The sequence below is a fragment of the Bos javanicus genome, chromosome 11 (genome assembly GCF_032452875.1).
Source record: "Bos javanicus breed banteng chromosome 11, ARS-OSU_banteng_1.0, whole genome shotgun sequence".
Classification (NCBI taxonomy): domain Eukaryota; kingdom Metazoa; phylum Chordata; class Mammalia; order Artiodactyla; family Bovidae; genus Bos; species Bos javanicus.
Window position 1 is genome coordinate 33,251,147 of NC_083878.1, and position 22,727 is coordinate 33,273,873.

General features: G+C 34.3%; 1 protein-coding gene across 17 annotated transcripts in view; it reads right to left on the minus strand.

The window, feature by feature from the left end:
• NRXN1 (neurexin 1) overlaps positions 1–22,727 on the minus strand; it is a 1,221,129-nt gene that overhangs the window by 1,089,166 nt on the left and 109,236 nt on the right. For 12 of the 17 annotated variants that reach the window (XM_061432330.1, XM_061432331.1, XM_061432328.1 and 9 more), the window contains exons 3-4: positions 13,440–13,457; positions 10,087–10,116 (exon numbers count right to left, since the gene is read on the minus strand). The exons of the other annotated variants lie outside the window; for them this stretch is intronic. In XM_061432330.1, the coding sequence (XP_061288314.1) occupies positions 10,087–10,116; positions 13,440–13,457 (48 nt within the window). The remainder of the gene's footprint in view (positions 1–10,086; positions 10,117–13,439; positions 13,458–22,727) is intronic. 17 annotated transcript variants of the gene reach the window in all.

The window sequence follows — 22,727 nt, forward strand, 5'->3', positions numbered from 1 at the left end:
AAAGTACTGGAGTTTCAGCTTTAGCATCATTCCTTCCAAAGAACACACAGGGCTGATCTTCTTTAACATGGACTGGTTGGATCTCCCTGCAGTCCAAGGGACTCTCAAGAGTCTTCTCCAACACCACAGTTCAAAAGCATCAATTCTTTGGCGCTCAGCTTTCTTCACAGTCCAACTCTCACATCCATACATGACTACTGGAAAAACCATAGCCTTGACTAGATGGACCTTTGTTGGCAAAGTAATGTCTCTGCTTTTTAATATGCTATCTAGGTTGGTCATAATTTCCCTTCTAAGGAGTAAGCATCTTTTAATTTCATGGCTGCAGTCACCATCTGCAGTGATTTTGGAGCCCAAAAAAATAAAGTCTGACACTGTTTCCACTGTTTCCCCATCTATTTCCCATGAAGTGATGGGACCAGATGTCATCATAGGTACAGGCAAACAAGCCAGGAGGAAAAGTTAAAACTGCATTTAGCAGAGTACACATGTTATATAAGTGGATATAACTTGAATGTGTAAAGATGTGTTCTGAAAAGTGGTAACTATTATTATCCTTGTGTTTATGTCTTAATGTCCAACATCTCTAAATTATCCATCTGAAAAGCTATGTCTATATACCATAAGCCACAGCCCCACATACAGAAAAATCTCTGGTGATTAAAGCAATAATGACTAAGACTGAATGAAACTACTTTCATTCTTTCTAGAGAGAATTCTCTCCCCACCCGCTTTTTCTCTCCCCCTATTTCACTCCAAACCCTATTTTCAACAAAAGGACACATAGTAAGGCACTCATTTTAAGGAAAATGCGGCCTTCAGCACTGCAGTTTTCTTGTTGATTTTTAATTCAGAGATTTCCTACCACTGCAATTCTTCAAGGCTCCACAATTTAGGACAGGTGGCTGCAGATCTAGACCACTTGATAAATCATCTAGTTGAACATATGATCATTTATCCACAGGTTGGGAAAAAGTCAAAGGCCCTTTGGGTGTACATAGCTGTTTGAGGGCCTGAGAAAAATGAATCTTTCAATATTAGAAGCACTAGATAAGTCACATGAATGGAAAGTACAAGGGGACCCATTTCATTCTTTGAAACTTCTGTCACAAACTGCCAAAAGGTAATTACTGAAAGTCACAATGATTCATGCCACTTAGAAGCTAAACTTGTAGGAGCCTCTTCCTCTTACTGATATACACAGAGATATACAAAGATGAATTTTTAGCCCTTTCTTGAAACATTCATTTAATATTCCTTTAATAATCCCTGATTACTAGAGGAATTTTAAAGACTTGATCATTAGTGGTTAATGGAGAGGTTTTCAAATTCCTTCCAAATTCTGTGACTCCACCTGCATACATTGGGCAGAGAACAAAGATGATCCAATGGGTCGTCTGAGTCCTTCTCAAAAGGAGAAAAATCCTGGTTTTACTGATCTTCTTTTTCCTTTATTATAATATTTATCTTGAAGCAAAAAGGAAAAAATAAATTTGAAAGTAAAGGTATTATGGGAAAGAAAAAAAAGGATCCAAAATAAAATCTTAAAGAAATTCCATAAACTTGTTTATAATCAGTCAGCCAGTCATTAAACATGTATTATTGAATACATACTTGTGCCAGTCCCTGTTCTGGGGCTCTAGAGATATAGAAGGGCAGAGATCTCTGCTGTCTTATATTCTTGCTGAAGTAAACCAGACGATAAACAGTAAGCAAAATAAACGCTAAAATTTTAAAGCGTGTTAAAAGATAATTGTTATGGGAGATAAACTGACTAGAGTAAGAGAGTTCAGGAAAGGGGCAAATCATAGTATTAAATTTGATTGTCAAAACAAGTCTCTTGAGACTCAGGTGCCATTTGAGCAAAATCTTGAAGGATGTGAAGGTATAGGCAATTATTTAAGTATCTCAAGGTAATTATGTTATTTTTCCCTCAAAGATACCTATCAAAGAAGAGAAAGCCCTAATTAGCTTGTCTTTGAAAATTTGGTCTTCAGGTGACTAAGTAGTATAAACTCAAATCATATATCACTCTGTTAAGTCATTAATGAGGCTAAACATTAATTCATAAAAAATTTTTCTCTAGGAGGTACTTCCAGTCCACAAGAAAATATTTCTTTCTGCCCCCTTCAGCTCATTAATTTGCATTTAAAGAACAGCATATAAAGAAACTAGAATTCCTAGTTTTGTTCAAAGGGAAGACAATCTATTTCAACTTCATCATTATATGTGAGAGAAATGTGAAAATGTAAAAGAGAAATAGGGATATCTAAATATGGTTGAGTAGAATTAATCTTTCATGCTTAATTGTGTCACTATTCTCTGTAGTATGAGCCATCAGGACACGGATGTCTAGTTATTTATAACTTAATCATAGAATCATGAAAAATAGGGTATTTATAGGATAGGCAGATTTTGAGACTAATAACATCTTAAAATCCTGGGCATATTACAGATTAGTTTTCAGATTCACTTAATCTAAGTGTGTACAGTATGTTTTAGCATCACCATTGATAGAAACCATCTTTTACTTACTTTTGCATTTTGTCATGAAACAGCATACTGGAGAATGGAGTATTTTTATTAGCTAATAATACAGATCCTAAGATTTAGACATGTGAGGCTGAATTATTTGCCCAGGGTCAGTAAAAAGCAAATGCAGGATTTGAACAGGTCTTATGACTGTGGTACTTACGTATCACACTACACTGGTCCTTTGTTATAAGATAGAGTTTTACTCCCCTAAAATTAAATCTTCAAAATGAGAAACAATAGAATCTTTTTTTTTCTTTTTTGTTTTTTTTTAAATTTATTTATTTTAATTGGAGGTTAATTACTTTACACTATTGTATTGGTTTGCCATACATCAACATGAATCCGCCACGGGTGTACACGTGTTCCCAATCCTGAACCCCCCTCCCACCTCCCTCCCTGTACCATCCCTCTGGGTCATCCCTGTGCACCAGCCCCAGGCATCCTGTATCCTGCATTGAACCTGGACTGGCGATTCGTTTCTTATATGATATTACACATGTTTCAATGCCATTCTCCCAAATCAACAATAGCATCTTATATAATACTTTATGATGAGTTTCCTTCATACTATCTCTAACTTTATTTTTCAAAAAAGAAGATAGAATCCTGTTTCATGATTATTAGTGTTTAAGTGGAGCAAAGTCTTAAGGTCTTCTTAGAGTTGATAAGTCTGTATCAGTTATTTTAGCCAAAATTTCCAGTGTTTTGCCTATCACAATAAGCAATGTCTCCTATTATATGTTACAAATAAAATAGTGTCAACAATTTGTAAAGATTATCTGAAAAGTTGTTTTCTGCTACAAAGTTCTGATTCTAGTTGAAGATTCAACCCTTTAGTATATGAGCTAATGAGTATCCTGGGTAATTTACAGTATTCTTTAAAACCACTGGCCAAGACAAGTTAAGAAATATCTTCTTACCAGCCTAAAGATTTTGATTTTTTAAACCTACATTAATTTAGGCTTCCTTCATAGCTCAGTTGGTAAAGAATCCACCTGCAATGCAGGAGACCCCGGTTCTATTCCTGGGTGGGAAGATCCGTTGGAGAATGGATAGGCTACCCATTCCAGTATTCTTGGGTTCCCTTGTGGCTCAGCTGATAAAGAATCCACCTACAATGTGGGAGACCTGGGTTCAATTCCTGGGTTAGGAAGATCCCCTGGAGAAGGGAAAGGCTACCCACTCCAGTATTCTGGCCTGGAGAATTCCCTGGACTAAGTCCACGGGGTCACAAAGAATCAGACATGACAGAGAGACTTTCACTTCACTTCAGATTAACAAAAATACATTTCAACATGGATAAATAAGATGAAATCATTATTTTGGAAAAGAAATGATCCTTTTAATATTCAATATGATATAAAATAATTTTTTTGCTATTTATGATCTATTTCAGTAAAGGATCTAAAGTTATATTTATACTACCTCATTCTTTAAACTGTGAAGAATCCTTTCTGTGCTGTTCAATGAGGATTAATTAATCCACTACAAGCTTAACAAAATCCTTATTTAGTTTACCAGTTATTCAATATCATAATTGTGTATGTAAATGGGAAACTTCTCATCACAGAACCAAGAGTGAAGATACAAAAAAGGTGCTGGGGCTTTTCTTACTAAAAACATAATGATAAAAACCATTAAATTGCAGCAAGAGGTAATACAGAAATATTTACTCTTCCAGTAGCTCTTCTTCATTGTGCTCAGAACTGACAGGCAGGTAGGCTAAAGAAGACTACAATATAAATACCAAATTTTAAACAGTCATGTAGCCTTCTAAGTATATTACATTAGTGAAGTAGACATTTAATATCTTATTTCATGAAGCGAAATTCTGGTCTTTCCATGTTCTGTGGCTGAGGAGCTTCTAATACTGCGACAATAGAAGTCACAATAGATAAACAGAAATAAATTATGCCTCGGTTGCAAATGAACCACATGTAAGCATTTCAATACAGTTAAGATTCTGTCAACACTCAAAAATGCTTCTGAGCAATGAAGAATAGTTGATATTTTGAAGCTAAATGAGGAGACATGACTTCAGAAGCCATACAAAAGAAGAGAGATATGATATTTTCAAAACTAAATTAGTTCTATATCAGATATCACAGTAAAATGTATTTCCGAGTTATAAAACAAACAGGCATCATGACGTTGGTGACTGGAAACTGCACTTCACAGACAAATTAGTCACAAACAAAGATGATAGTTGAAACAAAAATTATGGAAACAGAAGAAGATGTATAATACTACTAAATATGTTATTTTCTCTAAGTATTAATAATATCAAGTCTATTTCAAGAATAGATAGAATATTAGTTGTGGCTTGACATTACAGATAAAATTTTAAATACATAATCTTTGATACTGCTTATCAATTAGGTGACTGGAACTAACTATATATAGATATTAACAGAATTGGTTATGAGAAAAATCTGTATTTTCTTTACAGTTATTCGATTTTAAGATCTTCATTTTCACTAACAATGAAATTTAGGAACTTTTAAAATGTGTAGTTACATGCTTGATAGTTGTAATACCTTGGCTTTCTAGTAACATGAGAAACACAGATAATCAAACAATAAACATTTGAAAGAGTCAAATGGAAACTTATTTTGCAAATACAGTGCAGGATTTACAAATGAAAGGAATAGCAAATATGCTCATATCACATTAAGACATATCACAGATACGACAAATTCTGGCTTGTTTGAAAGTTTGCAATGCTAACCCAATTGAAACCCAATTTAAACACAGGTCTTATGGTACATCACAATTGATACAGGTTAAAAAAAAAAGAACTCAGAACTCATGGAAACTAATTAGTTAGTTAAACACTATATGTGAATTTCAGGAAATGTCCTGTGTTGCTATCACATGAATAGTGAAAGTTAGAAAATACAGCTTTATTATTTGCCACTGTGACAGTGAATCACATTAAAAATTTTGAAAACCTACAAACACAAAAACACACAGACTTTTTACTTCCTTACAGGACCATTGCTGTTCACCGGCTAAGACATATTAAAGTGATACCAGAATGATATTTTATTAGAAAGAAATACTGTAGCTTTGAAAAAGGATATGATCGGAAACAAAAGAAGTGTAGAGATAGCATTCAATATAATCTATTGCTACAATTTTTTCTAGTTATTTTTACAAGTTTTCTTTTACTTTTCCACCCTCTACTATGCCCACCACAAACCCTCCATCTCCTCCTCTATATCTACCTTTTCCAATACACCCCCAACACACACATACTTAAATCATGAGAATGGCAAGTTCAAGATACAGTAAGAAAGACAGTCTGGAAATACAATGGTCAAAAAGAAAGTCAAGCTTCCTGCTCTCATGGAGCTTACATTCTACTAGGAAAAGTTGACATTAAATATATAATCATTCACATAAATATATACAGTTATAATAATTGTTATGATGTAAAATATATGCTTTTGATCATCATTTAATGGACAATTATTAACCTATGCTTCTCAGCTATTTAACCAGTCAATGACGGCTGGATTTGCAGTATAACTTTATTTGACATTTTCTGATTTAAATGGTCATTCATTTTTCTCAAACATTAGAGTAAAATATAATCAATTGTTAGAATGAAGTGACCAGTTTAAACATATATAGAAGAAAACAAGCAAAAAACTGCCTTCCCAGACAAATAGAGAAATCTAGATTCTCAAATAAAGTTAATATTGTCAATAGTCCTAACAATAGCGGCAAATTTCAAACCTAGAAAGAAAGCAAACACAGTGTCACAAAGACTGCTTGAATCTATCTAACCACAACCAATGGGAGTTTGGTTGGCCCTGAATATTATCTCTCGTAGTTATCCCAAAGAAAATAAAGGTTATTCCTAACTGTAATCATTTAGAAAACATGAAAACCAATCAAAATAATCAACTCTAAAACGTGAAACAGAATGACCAAGTGAAAATATGAGTCAAGATGGTCTACAAAAAGAGTGAAAAAGTTTTTATTTCATTCATTTTGATTCTGCCAGCAAAGCAATGAGCCCTAACACGTCTCCAGCTGACTTATCTGCTTTTGTCATACAATATGATAAGGAATTCTGCAATTTTCAAACCCTGAAGAAATAATTACAGAGTTTGGAAGGATGCATACCAACTGTGTAAGGATATATAACAAAGTGATACCAGTGCTTACCTCTAGAGAGAAGCCTGGGGAGGAGGATGAAGGAGGTTATCAGAAGAAATGTTCCTTTTTAAAATGTACAAAATGAAATACAATTGTCTGTCACTGGACATTTAAAAGTTCGGAAAATACCTAAGAATCCATATAAAATATACCAAAACGATAGCAATAATATTCTTGAACCCAGTTTTGCTTCTGGATTCAATAAAGGAAGATTTTAATTCACAAATGATTATTCCAGAGCACCTGAATTCACTACACCTAAAGAGAAATGTAGGGTCCAAAAAATGTTTCAGGATTAAAATTTGATGGGAAGATTTGAGAAGCATGAATTTTCAATGCAAATCTGTTATTTAAGATTAGGGTAGATTTAACACATTTTATGCACAACTAGGATTTAACATGATACAAAAGGCTACACTGTAAAGTTTCTAGACATTTTTGACTCCTCCAACAGGTGGTACAAGGCAAGGATAGCCTCCTAAAGGAGACCCTGATTCATACTATCTTTATCTTTTCTGAATGCCCATCACTGATCATACTATTTACCACTCTCCCTGCACTTCCATTTCTTTCCATGTTTTCATTCCCTATTTTATTGACATTCATTTATGATTCATCACAGTCAAGATTGGATTTTTTGTTCTAGAATGCAGATTTGTTGAACTAATTTGCAACTAATGCAGACTTACAAATCATGTTTCTCATTTTATATATATATATATATATATATGCATATGCATATATATATAGCTTAACCAACATGTAAAGGTGATCACTGTTTTAAACACCCAAGTCCATCTCAAAGTCTTCATTTCCCATTTAACACCAAGAAGCATCCTAGCCCTATTAACAGAAAAATAATGTAAAGTAAATACCAAATTTCTGTCCTGTATAGTTTTGTGCTGACTGAGAAATAAAATTTGATGAAAACTGGTAAAGCAAAAATATTTTCACACATGCCAATAGAAAACTTTTAAGACTGACATAATAAAACTGAATAAAGTGACACTCAACATTAATTACACCAAAATGAATATCAGGTAAGCATAAACATGAATTATTCCATATGTAGAGCTAAATGGTTATATAATTAGAGTATTATTTTTAAGAGTTACTTTTTCACAACATAATTGATATATATGTGTATGTATATTTAGAAAGTTGTGTATACACATGCATTCATACAAATATATGCATGCACATATACAAACACATATACATTTACTTCACTCAGCTAGTAAAACAAAATATAAATACATTTTCCTCTATGTCAGCCTGATTCCTATACTAAGGAACTTGGGGGAAAACGCCGACTTCAGAAATGGAAGGAACAGTAGTTTGGCCTCAAAAAAAAAAAAAAAGAAAGAATTTTAAAAAGTATCCCAAATCGTACACAAAATTTCTAAAAGAATTGATATATGTTGTCATTTTAACAGTTTCTGAAAGTGTAAAATAAGGTTCAATTATATTATTCGAAATGGCTGACCAAAATACAAACTGCAATAACATATGTTCTCTTTTTATTGGCTCAAAATACTCAAACAACATTTGTTTCTAAAGGTCTATGTTACACATTTAAAACTTTGATATCCTCTCTTACTTATTTCTACACTCATATTCAGGGCCTTTTTTAAACAGAAAAGCTACCCTGCTAGATGACACTAATGTAAAGGGAGAGAACTGTGAGCTTTGGTACCAATTCCCCTGATTAAGATTCAGAGCAAAAGAGAGATTCAGAAAATTCAAAGAAACACATGCTTGTGTTTAAAACAGCCAAAATAAAACAAAACTAGATACCAAGGGCACATTCATTAATACACAGTTAAAAATGGTTAAAGGCTATGAGACATATTTATATTTACCACAGCTGCATATCATCTATTTTCTTTTAATGAAAACATTAAACACAATGTGGATGGTTCTAAATGGCAAACTAAGCATGCTTTTAAATTTGGCACCAATACTGTCAAAGAATACACATGCCTGACTTACCAAGGGATGCAGAAATGTATACCTAGTTGACAATGTTCTTAAAACAAAGTTAGTACGCACAAAAGAAAGAGCAGGCTTGTCTTTGAGCCTTTGTCTTCAGCCTTTGTTTCTTTTATGACACTACCTTTTAGAGTTACCATGGAGTCAATGTGTTTATATAACATCTAGAAGACCACAGCCTGATGAGCCTGCAGCAGTTCCATTTCAATGCCGCACACGCTTTGACTTACATTCTTAGGCAGAATAGCTGGTGCAGGTGTACTCCAGAATTAAATATTTGAGGATGATATGTTTCTGGTGGCTACACTCATTATTTAACTACCATTAAATGATACTGCAAAAACTGACACTGAAACCTGTAACTAATCTTTAAATATGCTAATTATATAAGCTGCTGACATGCAAAAAAAAAAAAAAACACTCTAAAGAGCAAGAAAATACAGAGGGAAACATTTTGATGGATTTTTCTTACCTTCAATTCATAAAATATTCATTACCACTCACACCTACCTCCCAGTGCCCATTACTAATGCCAAAAGGTCTAAATATATTTGCATAACTTAGACACACTGTTATTCATATAGATGATATTAAGAAGAAATAAAATAATGTAATACCTTTACTTTTACCTATGGATTTGATGAAATGGTTCCATGAAGAAAGGGTTTCCATACAAAGAGAATAAAGAGGAGAGAAACAACAATAAGAATTATGAATATATGTAAATGTACTACTCTTTGAAAATTAAATATACAAGAAGGTATAAATAAGAGTTTGAAAACAAATGGAGATATAATCAATACATGTTGAGAAATCTGCCTTTTTTTAAGGCAATACGTGCAAGGAAATTAGAAAGCCCATGCTCACTTTAAAAGACTACACAAAAGGAGAGATACACAATGCCTGTAGGTAGAAAAAGTATTGATTTTGTAGAACACTATACTCAGCATTCAAGAAGCCAGAAGCCAAAGATGTCTGCATATGTTCCCAAACTGCCATGCATGGGTGAAAAATGGACTCTTTTTGGTGCACTACATTAAACCAAGTATCTTCTTTCATATATTAATGGTTCTCTGATTTTCTTTACTATAACTACCTTTAGCTGCATATGCTGATAAATGTATGGAAACTTTCAATTACAAGTTCTTATGTCTCATTTATTTGCAGACATAGTGCAAGAATGAAGGAAAATAAAAGTCAAAGGAGCAAACCAATACCAAACCAACAAATAAAGGGGAGAAAAACACATGAAAAAATGTGAACAAAGTTATGCATTTTATTTGCAGCCAGATAACTTGCAAGCATTTGCCCATCCTTTGCAGCAATGGTTTGAAAGCAGCTAGAGAACAAGAAAACACTGAAAGCAGAGTGGAAAAGGAACAGAGCCCATACCTTGGTCGCCCATCATCAGGTGCGCCAGACCTTGAAGGGAAACAAGAGCACAGTCAGCAATAAACAAGGGAGCATGGGAAGGCAGGGTTGTCACAGTGACAAAAAAGTTCAGTGACAGACATCTTGTTTCCTATGAGACGTGTCTGTATCACAGAGGCAAATCAAAAGCATTCTTTCAACTCCGGGTTGGAATGCTTTGGGGCAAAGACTTACAGAACTGCAATTTAAACACTTGCATATGCTGCACTGTGTATATCTTCTATGTATCAGCTGGAGCATTCAACAGCATAAGAGCATGACTTAAAAAGCCAACCAATCCCTTAAATATTGCATCTGCCCTGCATGCCCTCTGATAAGGCTGTTTTGAACACTGCCCCCACAGGGTTTGCCTTCTTTGGTGACGAAATTATATTAAAAAAAAAAAAAACAAAAAAAACCCCAAGGGAATACCTGAAACATGGGCTGGGTCTGATCTTTTTCCTCTCATAAAAAATGAGACATTTCATAATTAAATGAAAAAAAGAAAAACACATCCTGAGTCACACTGAAATGATAATGCAGAAATGGCCCCTTGTCTGACACAGTTAGGAACTGAATAAGCTTGTTCAAATATAAAAGAGATCATCAGACATGCAGTTGTAAAGTTAGAACTTACTATGGAATGAGATTTGTTTTTAGAAACAATGGATGACCTTTAAACAGGCTTAAGTAATTTTCCATGGAAAACAAAATTATTTAACATTTTACTTAAACATTACTTCAATATTAAAGTATGAGTTAACATGAGTATATTTAAGATATACTTTCATCAAGATAGTTTTCTAAAAGAATATGGAATTCCTTTTGTTTATTTAAATTATTTTTAATTCCTCCTTGACAATTTTAGATTGAAGATTACCCCTTTTCTAAAGAATACTAGTAATTTTCTTTTAAAAAATTATTTCACTATCTATAAATATATGTTCTACTTTTCAGCATTAATTCCTAGTTCTTTATTCTAAATTTAGAAATTAAGTTACACTTCAATCCCTACATATTTCAAGAATATGGGAAAATGCTAGAGAAATAAAGCATACATACAAATTTAATAAAATGTGTATTTCATTTCCCACTGTTCAAATATATTTGAGGCTTTGAGCTAAACAGCTTTGTATATTACTTGAATCAGTATTGAAATAACCTGTATTATGTCCTTAAAATTTTAAGGGGTATTTACACATTCCTGTGGGCAGACACAATTACACATCATCATATAATTATGATATAAAAATTATTTAGCACGGTAGTTCAATGTTTCTGTAATCTAGTTTCTTTTATATTTTCTAAGAGATTTTTAAACAAAATAAAAATCACAATCAATTTAAAAAGTTTATGATTCATTGGTGACTCATGATACTTTATATGCTTAAGAGTAGCAGCTTATCTGCCCAGGTTATATAATTTTTCATTTAATTTCATTTAAAAATTACTATACATTTCCTAATAATAGTTCATAACTTTTTTGTAAAATAAATCAGGGAAATAATTCTGTGCAAGATGTAACTTTTACATTCCTCTAATGGCTTTTAATACTACCTTAGTAAGAATGGAAATTTTTAAATATGAATAACATTTGCATTGTTTGTGTTATACCCCTACCTCCAAGGCAGCTAGACTATATGGTCAAAGTGGAGTTATAAACATAGACATTAAAAATTATGATCAAATAAAGTGAAGTTGCTCAGTCGTGTCAAACTCTTTGCGATCCCATGGACTGGAACCTACCAGGCTCCTCCATCCATGGAATTTTCCAGGAAAGAGTAGTGGAGTGGGTTGCCATTCCCTTCTCCAATGATAGAATAAACTTTATTACAATAGTTTATGAGCCTATACTCTGAAAATCTTGTCAATTTTTTTCGTGAGATGTGTAAAGAGAGAGTCATACATGCTCATTAAGCTGATTTCAAAGCCCCTTTGAATGCAACTGGATTTAAAGAGAAAAGAATGAAAACATAGACCTTTTTACAGGATGATTAAGGAAATACAAAAAAAAGCCAAAAAGATACTTAAAAAAAAAAAACCTTTTGAACTCAAATAACATGCATAATTATAAATGAGAATGATTTTGAACAATGTCAGTCAGACCTGTAAGGGTAATATCTTTACTAAGTGCACACTCACATGCTATTTAAATTATACTGTAGAAAAAAAGATGCCATTTACAGAAGCAACACCTGGAAAATTTTTCACTGGTGATTTCTTTTAAACTTTTAATTTGTTTTACTTAAATAATGAAACAAATGTTTGGCAACTAAGCAATTGAAAGAATCCACGAAATAATCACAAATAATATGCTGATATCTGCTACTGATCAATTTTGTGTTAGCATGAATCGTTCTTTGAGATATCAAAGTTTAGTAATTTTAATCTGTTACATTATATGGGGACTCTTTTTCTAGGGAATCTGAACTGCTAATGCTGTGATTATGTAAGGTGATATGACATCAATTTCCTTTTCACAATTCTTTGCACTTCCTAGTTCTTTTCATATTTTTATCCTTTACATATTAATTTTACAGCACGTGAACTAATGCATTTAAGTTCCTTAAAGGTAAGGATGTTGAAATATGAAACTAACACAACATAGAAAATCAACTATATTTTACCTTTTTTTTTAAATTTAAAAAAAGATGTTGAAACATGTTTTAGTTTGTTGAATTCAACAGGAAAAATGTATAGCTTTCTCAAAATCTCTTGATAATTTTAGAATACCTTGAACAAACACCATAATTCTACTTAACAGACATAGAATATTATAAATATACTTACCAGTAATCATGCTGGAGTGCAGTATGCTTTCATTTCCATGAACCAATGGCTTATTTTTAATCTAAATTTATGCTTCTTATACTTTATTTTGTGTTTTTTTTTAAAAATCAAATCATTTGAAACTAAACCAATGGGCTAGAGATGATATAATAATGCTCAAAATTTACAAAAGAAATCATTTTGATCAAGGAAAAAAAATGGAGAATCATGCACTGGGTTCGGAAACCACAAAGATATATTTTTTTCATTTAAAATAAAAGAAGCAAGATTGTGTCATTTTTCCATGGAGAACACTGAAATAAGTATTCTAAGGTTTATATGGGATGCTGAAGTCCATCAAGGGCTGGAGTTAAGGTTGAAGGGGTTTCATACACTTGGGGCTGAAGGGAGTTGAAAGTGTGTGTTCTAGATGAAAAATGATACACAATCCAGAAATAAGCAAATACTCAGAAGTTCAACTTACCGTCTACATTCAAGATGTACTCTACTATTACTAAGAAATAAAAAGCAAATGAGAGTTGGAAAACAAAGTAGAAAGCACCCACCTTCCACATTGTTGTCTTCTGAAAGCACATGACAAGGAGGGAGAGAAAAGGAAAAACATTCATTAAGCAGCATGCAGACTAGACCTTGCCTTTGCATGTCTTTTTCATGCAAGGCACCAAACACATCATGCAAGTGCTCCATCGCTCCCATTCAAAGGGGAAAAAAACAATCACAGGAAGCAGGTTCCCTCCCACTGGCATCATTTAAGGAATATGAGACAAAATTTTCAGTAATACTGCTGGGTACTGAGCAAGGAGTTTTCAAAAGTCTTTCATTGCCCTGTGCAAAACATACATAACTCTTATATGCTGCTAGCACAGTTATCCTAGCAATTACTTCTAAAGCTTTTTTATAACAGTTCTAAAAGATTCTATTTTTAATTTTGACTTACTTGGACAAAAGAAAGTTCATGACAAGTAGTCATGAAATTTCACTTAAAGATATTCCATTCTATCAGATATGTAATCTATTTACATCATGGCCTTGAAATATTTCTAATAAATTTATTTCCTTAAAAAACATCACATAAATTTATGTACCTAAAATCTGTAATTTAGTTTATAATGTGTTCATACTTTTTCACAAATGACAACAGTGTATTGCAATTTTCAAAAATATAAAGTAGAAAAAGTAATCTTTACAAGAGAAATTCATTTGATAGCTGTTCATAAGACAAAGCTTACAATGATTTATTCACTTTGTACATCTGTTTAGGGTGTGAATATGAATGTAGTTAAGATACTGATAATATTGGGTGAAATTCCCTTGTTTGTCCATATATCTATATAATACTTAAATTTTTCATATATTAAGTATATTTCCATATGTGTATATACAAACATATATAATCAGATTTTACATGTCTTAACTACACATAATCAATGTAAGTGTATGGAATACAAAACTATTAATATCTATGAGGCAATTCAAGTACTATTTGAGACACAGGGCTTGGAATCTAGGTAAGAAATAGAAGGAAAAACTGTTTTATGGCACTAGGGTGAGAGCAATATTTTGGTACTTACGAAAAAGTTTTCAACAATAAGCATATCTATGTTGACATTTCTTGTCGTATTCTTATATTTAATTAGCTGTGCTTTTAAAAGAGGGTACATGATGAAAAGTATTTATAAAAAGTAAGATAACAGTGAATGCTGTTAAGTTGAAAGAAAAAAAATAACTGCAAATGTATCATTTTATAGGTTTCAACAAACAGCTTTTTAATAGTCAAAGTTACTAATGAACTAAAAAATCATCAACTTTGTTTAAAATATATTAAGTGGAAACTGAAATATCAACACAGCTACATTTATTGATGCAGACTTAATACATAATAGAACATGGATAAATGTAGACAATAACACCTCTACAAAGTAGTTCGTTTCCTACAGTTCATGTTAAAAGAAAAATTTTTTTTTTTAAATGACTGAAATAATTGGTATGTGACACTCATTTGCTGTTTGATTTAGGTTTCCTATCTACCAAATAAGGAATCAGAATGTATTACTTTTCAAAGGCAACTTGGATATGACATGGTCACAAACATTAAGTTTTTGTTTTATTGCTTTATATTGAGAATCATATAAAGATACAGATATTTTAATGTTTAGGATACACTTTGGTTTTATAATGATATCCTTTGAATTTCTATTTTCCACTGAAGATTCTCATTTTTCGACAAGTTTATTAAATATGTGGAGTAAAATGACAAAATCAGGGAATTTAGAGGAGAGTTACTTAGCAAATAAGGTCATGAGTAGGACAGGTCCAAAAAGGGGTTTTGGTAAAGTGCTGCATGGAAGTCTAATAGAGAAAGGAAAATGAAAACAAACCAATGAAACAGGACCAGCCATGACAAAAATTTTATACATGGGCTTCGTAGGATATGAGGAAAGGAAGGTGTGCTGACAAAATTAAGGTTAGTCATTCGGTCAGCTGAAAGTGCATTCTGTTTTCACTGTTAATTAAGGCACAGGGCCACAGGCGATACCATCGATCCTGTCTAGTCATAAGGCATTTCTCTGAGTTCTTACTAATACAGAGAACTAGGCTTAACCAAAGGAACTTCTGTTATGCAAATCCAAGTCATGCCCAAAGTGTAATCAAATCCTGATGACCAAAAATAGTCTTCTCATAAGACTTAGATTTTTTTACAGAAGTACTAGAGTGAAAGGAAAGGTAATGTATTAACTCTTATTTAAAGAAGAAGAAGGGACAAACCGGCTTAGAATAGACTTTCCTTGAGTTTCTATATATTTTCAGATTCAATTATAGGATTGAAAAAAAAAAAAAAACTTCTCTTTGTTTCATTCTATTTTACCCCTTTGGTATCCATTTGCTGGCTTTAGTTGATGTAGAATCTGTTAATCTAGAGATGATCTCCAGGTTATTTCAGAATTTGGAAGTAGCTACATATAAATGGTCAAAACTCTAGCATTTACAGTCATTATCCATGTATTTTCTTTATCCTTTTCTCTTTCTTTTCTATTTGGTTTTTGGACTAAACAAACAATATCAAGTTTAAAAAGAAAAGTTTTTCTTATAACACCAACTTTTGATTTCTCTTTGCAACCAAATACTATTTTGGTTTTGAGGAGCAACAGAAAGGTGCTAAAACTGGCATGTAAAGCTAAAGCACGTAAAGCTAAAGCAGCATATTTTCTTTAATGTAAGGCAGAAAGCACTCCATCTAGCCTCACCTGCACACACTTTCAAGTTAGGGAAAAGCTCTTGGGTTTGCAGAAAACCCTGGCTTCTCAATGCTGCTCACCTAATCCTATTGTGTCTCTAGTAATCAGCTTTACTATGATTACCATGCCATATATAAAGATCACAGTCTTTCATTTTTCTTTTGATTATGAAAATATTAAATATAAAATCATGAACAATATAACTTAAATTTTTTATTTTTCGTTCAGATAAGACATGTTTCCTTCACAGATATAGAAATCAAGTAATAGAATATCAATCACATTATGAATAATGGTTGTATGCTGACATGAGGGAAGAGGCAGACTTTTAAACTGTATGCAAAATTGTATGCTTTAAAATTACTTCCAAAGAGCATCTTCATAGATGCTTTACTGCTGGTCCCCAGCTTATAAGGAAGGTTTCCCAGGTGACTCAGTGGGTAAAGAATCTGCCTGCAATGCAGGAGACGCTGGAGATGCAGGTTCAATTCCTGGGTCAGAAAGATCCCCTGGAGTGGGCATGACAGCCCACTCCAATATTCTTGCCTGGAGAATCCCATGGACAGAAGAGTCTGCCAGGCTACTGTCCATGGGGTCACAAAAAGTTGAACACAACTGAGGGGACTGAGCACCAGCTTATAAGAAGGCAAGGATGGTAACTTTATTACTACAGTCTTTGCACATAATCTTAATGGCATACTACTAGGAAAAGAAAAATGAATAAAAAAAAATGTCCTTGTTTGAAAGTAAAGAAAATCAGAAATTTAATCATGCCAAGTGAATGAATCAAAGTATGGGATAAAATATCACAAATAACTCCTTATGTATAATCAGTGTTTAAGCTTAGCAATATGAAATACTTCATCTAAATGCACAAGCAGTGGTCAACTTATATGCTACATTTCACTTTAGAAACTGACCCAAAGCAGTCTCCTGCTCCCACTTGGGCTCTCCTCCTTTTTGGCTTCCTTCCTTCTCTGCTAGTTGCCTGTGACTGGCTCCCAACATTTTTTCTGGCTCCTTCTTTCCTCCATCAAAACTGCCACTATAGCAAAAAGGTTCCCAGTCAGACCCATGCCCTCCCTGGTAGGGTACATAATAGCAAACCTGGAGGCTGGTGCTAGCCAACAGAAACAGGAATTCAGAATACAATTGCATTTCCTTTCTAACATACCCTGCACTTGCTAGTGTCTACCCTCACCATTTTAGCCCCTCACAGTACTTTTCAAGATTTCATCCCTCATTTGGGGAAACCAAATGCCTGTGTAGCAGAGTCTGGTTCCCATGGTGGCACAGGATGGAGCTCTGCTTTATTTTTCTTTTGGTGTTAACAGTGAAAGCCTTTAGAAAACCTCAGTACTGCGGGACTGCTTCAAGGACAGGAAATGGAGGAAATCACTGGTTCTGAGGATCTGTGCGGCAGTCACCTAGAGGATGAGAAAAGCCAGCCAGAATCAAGAGCAAGAACAAACAGAAAAGGAAACATAAAGGTCCATTATGGATTCTTAAGGAAAGAAAAGCCTGAACAGGAATTTGGCTAGTTTCAAAAATGCTTTTTAACAGGTGGGCTCAGCAACTTGTTTCAAATTCACCTAAATGGCATTCCCATTCAGTCTCCTGGAATCTTGATCCTAGAGCATGAGAGAAGCCACCTAGGGAAGCTTTTTTTTTTCTTTCCTCCCTCTCCCTCCCGATCTTTTCACTGTTCAGGAGTAAAAAGAGGGATATCTCTAACCAACTTGAAGCAGCAGAGATGATCTTGGCATCACATTTAGGACTATAAAACCATTCTCCCTAAGAAAGTATGGGTAACATTTGACTGCACTTTCGGTACTTTTTGTACAATGATTCAAGATACGGAATTAATGAGTCCTTGGTGAAATGGTCTGGGATTACCTTGCCTTACAGTCTTGTTTCTTTGGGAAATGTGAGATGAGTTTCTACCTATTTATTCTAACAAATATATTTATAAATATATATATTGAGATTATACTTTCATAAGTTGGAGACTGCCTATGTTTCTGCTTCACACAGGTACCAATTCTGTGACAAAGAACTTGTGGTGTTCAATTTCCATCTTCTCAATGGAGGAAGAAAGAAGGAAGAAGGAAGCCTAATTATATGGCAGATTATTTTGGTGTTTAATCAGTTCAATGGTCCTAATGGAATTTAACAATTGTTAGTGAACATATTAAAGTATATATTAAATAGCACACATAAACTATACTGCATTTCCTTTTCATGAGGGCCTATTACAGGGATTTATCTTGCTTTTATAGTCTCAGTTCTTCCCTACATCTAAACTTTGAGAAGTCAACATTTCTACGTTTACAATAATAGCAGACTTAGGGAAAGACATTTCACAGTGACCATGAACAGAGCACAGTCTGCACTGTGCGTGCTCGTTGTTATTGTGTGATTGCTTACTGAGAAATGAACATTTCTTCATAAGGAAGCTACAGATAACAGTAGTCAGGGTGTGTCCTTTCCCACCCAAGCTCAATCATTGCTACACAACTCTCCAAAGAAAGCTGGTTCTCGGGAGTATTGCTTCCTAACTAAGAGTCCAAACTCACAATAGTTTAGGAATTAGAGGTGGAAAACTCTTGGTTTGGAGTTGGGAAAATAAATTCAAATACACTTCTACCTACCCACTCAACATATCACCCCCATCTAGTGGGTTTGTAGATGTGTCAGTACTCAGGGATGACTTTTTAAATGAGCAAATGAATAGGAAACAGCCTCTGACTTGTGTGGGTAACAGCAAAAAATATTCCACAATGTGTCCTTCAACAGTAAATAGAGGGTAGATGAATTCTGCTGAAGGACACCAATGACCTTTCATTTGAGAGAACGATCTAACATATGCTAGATGTCTACAGTTTTTTTTTTCCCAAATCATTTTATTACAGAGATGTTTAAAATAAACTTTCAAATACTCCTGATTTGACTCACCTACACGATCTCAGAGAAGGCTATTTAATTTCCCTGTAGAAAAAAATTTTGTCATTGAATTAAGGGGATACTGCACAAAAATATGACTAAGTAAGCCATACTGTAAAAACAAGTCCTAAATTTAGAGATTAACAAATTAGACCGGTATAAATCAAATAGAAAATGGTGTGTATGATATAAAATTGACCTAAATTTAGAGATTAACAAATTAGATTTGTATAATACAAATAGAAAATGATTCATATGATCTATCAATTATACATATTTTATTTAAGGAAAAATAAAATTTTATTTAATATAAATAATTCATGTTATCTTTAATCCATAGGACCTTTGCATACTTAACAAATAGTCTATTAGGTAAAATGCAATAAATATTAAAAAGATATTTCAATTCTTCAAATTTTTGTTTTACATTACTGTGATGATTAAAATGCAAGATATTTACATATTTTACAATTTATGGCTAATGTAATTTTAAAGTTTTATAAAACTCACTGAAAATAACTTTAAGAGAAATTAACATTATTCCTAAATAAAAATATTATGTTAAAAATTTTAGTATGTTAAAAATTAAAAATTTTCCAGGAATCTCTCAAAGTTCACTAAAATGCTACCTACAATGAAGTAAATATCTAGTAATCTTTAAAATGCAGGATATTTCAACAACAGGAAGACTGTTGTGAAGAATTCTGCTTCTCCAAAGACTGAAAAAAATTAGTCCAATAGTACCTGAGGTTGAAACATATAAAATTACTATTTTCAGATTAAAATTGGTCAAATACCAATAATTTAATATATTTCAAAATATTTTTAAGTTGGTGGTTTCTTTATAAGGTGTTCTATTCTCGGCTTACTAAATACAATGCAGTAATACCAGATTAAGACAAAATGATATCACATTCTTTGGAACCAATCACTGGTAAACAGAAAACAATCAGATGCAATTATTTTAATGTTTTATGAAATGTTATTTAAAAAAAAAGAGGCACTGCAAAAGAATGTTCAAACTACCGCACAATTGCACGCATCTCAAACGCTAGCAAAGTAATGTTCAAAATTCTCCAAGGCAGGCTTCAACAATACATGAACCAAGAACTTCCAGATGTTCAAGCTGGTTTTAGAAAAGGCAAAGGAACCAGAGATCAAATTCCCAACATCTGCTGGATCATAGAAAAAGCAAGGTAATTCCAGAAAAAACATCTAATTCTGCTTTATTGACTACGCCAAAGCCTTTGACTGTGTGGGTGACAACAAACTGTGGGAAATTCTTCAAGAGATGGGAATACCAGACCACCTGACCTGCCTCCTGAGAAATCTGTATACAGGTCAAGAAGCAACAGTTAGAACCAGACATGGAACAATGGACTGGTTCCAAATAGGGAAAGTGTACCTCAGGGCTCTATATTGTCACCCTGCTTATTTAACTTATATGCAGAGTACGTCATGCGAAATGCCAGGCTGGATGAATCACAAGCTGGAATGAAGATTGCCGGAAGAAATATCAATAACCTCAGATAAGCAGATGACACCACCCTTATGGCAGAAAGTGAGAGGAACTAAAAAGCCTCTTGATGAAAGTGTAAGAGGAGAGTGAAAAAGTTGGCTTAAAGCTCAACATTCAGAAAACGAAGATCATGGCATCTGGTCCCATCACTTCAGTTCAGTTCAGTTCAGTCGCTCAGTCGTGTCCGACTCTTTGCGACCACATGAATCGCAGCACACCAGGCCTCCCTGTCCATCACCAACTCCCGGAGTTCACTCAGACTCACGTCCATCGAGTCGGTGATGCCATCCAGCCATCTCATCCTCTGTCATCTCCTCTTCCTCCTGCCCCCAATCCCTCCCAGCATCAGAGTCTTTTCCAATGAGTCAGCTCTTCACATGAGGTGGCCAAAGTACTGGAGTTTCAGCTTTAGCATCATTCCTTCCAAAGAAATCTCAGGGCTGATCTCTTTCAGAATGGACTGTTGGATCTCCTTGCAGTCCAAGGGACTCTCAAGAGTCTTCTCCAACACCACAGTTCAAAAGCATCAATTCTTTGGCGCTCAGCTTTCTTCACAGTCCAACTCTCACATCCATACATGACCACTGGAAAAACCATAGCCTTGACTAGACGGACCTTTGTTGGCAAAGTAATGTCTCTGCTTTTGAATATGCTATCTAGGTTGGTCATAACTTTCCTTCCAAGGAGTAAGCGTCTTTTAATTTCATGGCTGCAGTCACCATCTGCAGTGATTTGGGAGCCCAAAAAATTAAAATCTGACACTGTTTCCACTGTTTCCCCATCTATTTCCCATGAAGTGATGAGAGCAGATGACATGATCTTCATTTTCTGAATGTTGAGCTTTAAGCCAACTTTTTCACTCTCCTCTTTCACTTTCATCAAGAGGCTTTTTAGTTCCTCTCCAGTCCCATCACTTCATGGCAAATAGATAGGGAAACAATGGAAAGAGTGAGGGACTTTATTTTCTTGGGGACCGAAATCACTGCAGATGGTGACTGCAGCCATGAAATTAAAAGACACTTGCTCCTTGGAAGAAAAGCTATGACAAACCTAGACAGCATATTAAAAAGCAGAGACATTACTTTGCCCACAAAGGTCCATCTAGTCAAGGCTATGGTTTTTCCAGTAGTCATGTATGGCTGTATAGTTGGACCATAAAGAAAGCTGTATAGTTGGACCATAAAGACTTGATGCTTTTGAACTGTGTTGCTGGATAAGACTCTTGAGAATCCCTTGGACTACAAGGAGATCCAAGCAGTCAATCCTAAAGGAAACCAGTTCTGAATATTCAATGGAAGGACTGATGCTGAAGATGAAACTCCAGTACTTTGACCACGTGATGCAAAGTACTGACTCACTGGGAAAGACCCTGGTGCTGGGAAAGATTGAAGGCAGGAGAGAAGGGGACGACAGAGAATGAGATGGTTGGATGGCATTACTGACTCTATGGACATGAGTTTCAGCCAGCTCCAGGAGGAGGTTGGAGAAGGTAATATCAACCTACTCCAGTACTCTTGCCTGGAAAATCCCATTGATGGAGAAGCCTAGTAGCCTGCAGTCCATGGGGTCACTAAGAGTGGGACATGACTGTGTGACTTCACTTTCACTTTTCACTTTCATGCATTGGAGAAGGAAATGGCAACCCACTCCAGTGTTCTTGCCTGGAGAATCCCAGGGACGGGGGAGCCTGGTAGGCTGTGGTCTATGGGGTTGCACAGAGTTGGACACGACTGAAGCGACTTAGCAGCAGCAGCAGCAGCCAGGAGTAGGTGATGGACAGGGAAGCCTGGCAAGCTGCGTCCTTAGGGTCACAAAAAGTCACACACAACTAGGCGACTGAACTGAACTGAAAGATATCAAGTAACTTCTAAATATTTAAAAGAAATAAGAATAAAAAATAAATATACCCACCCTTGAGTAGGCCTTCTCACTTTAAATGTACTTTTATAAACATCATTTATATTATATTTATGTTATCTCAGTGTGTTGGATGACTTGCCTAATACACCTAAATAGAATATAAAAGATTGCAAGAGTATACAGAAAGTTTAAGGCTCCTTGTGAAAGTTTGCAAATTTCAAAAACTGTATTAAAAAGAAAATAAGCATGAAGAATTTGGACAACATGCTGAAGTG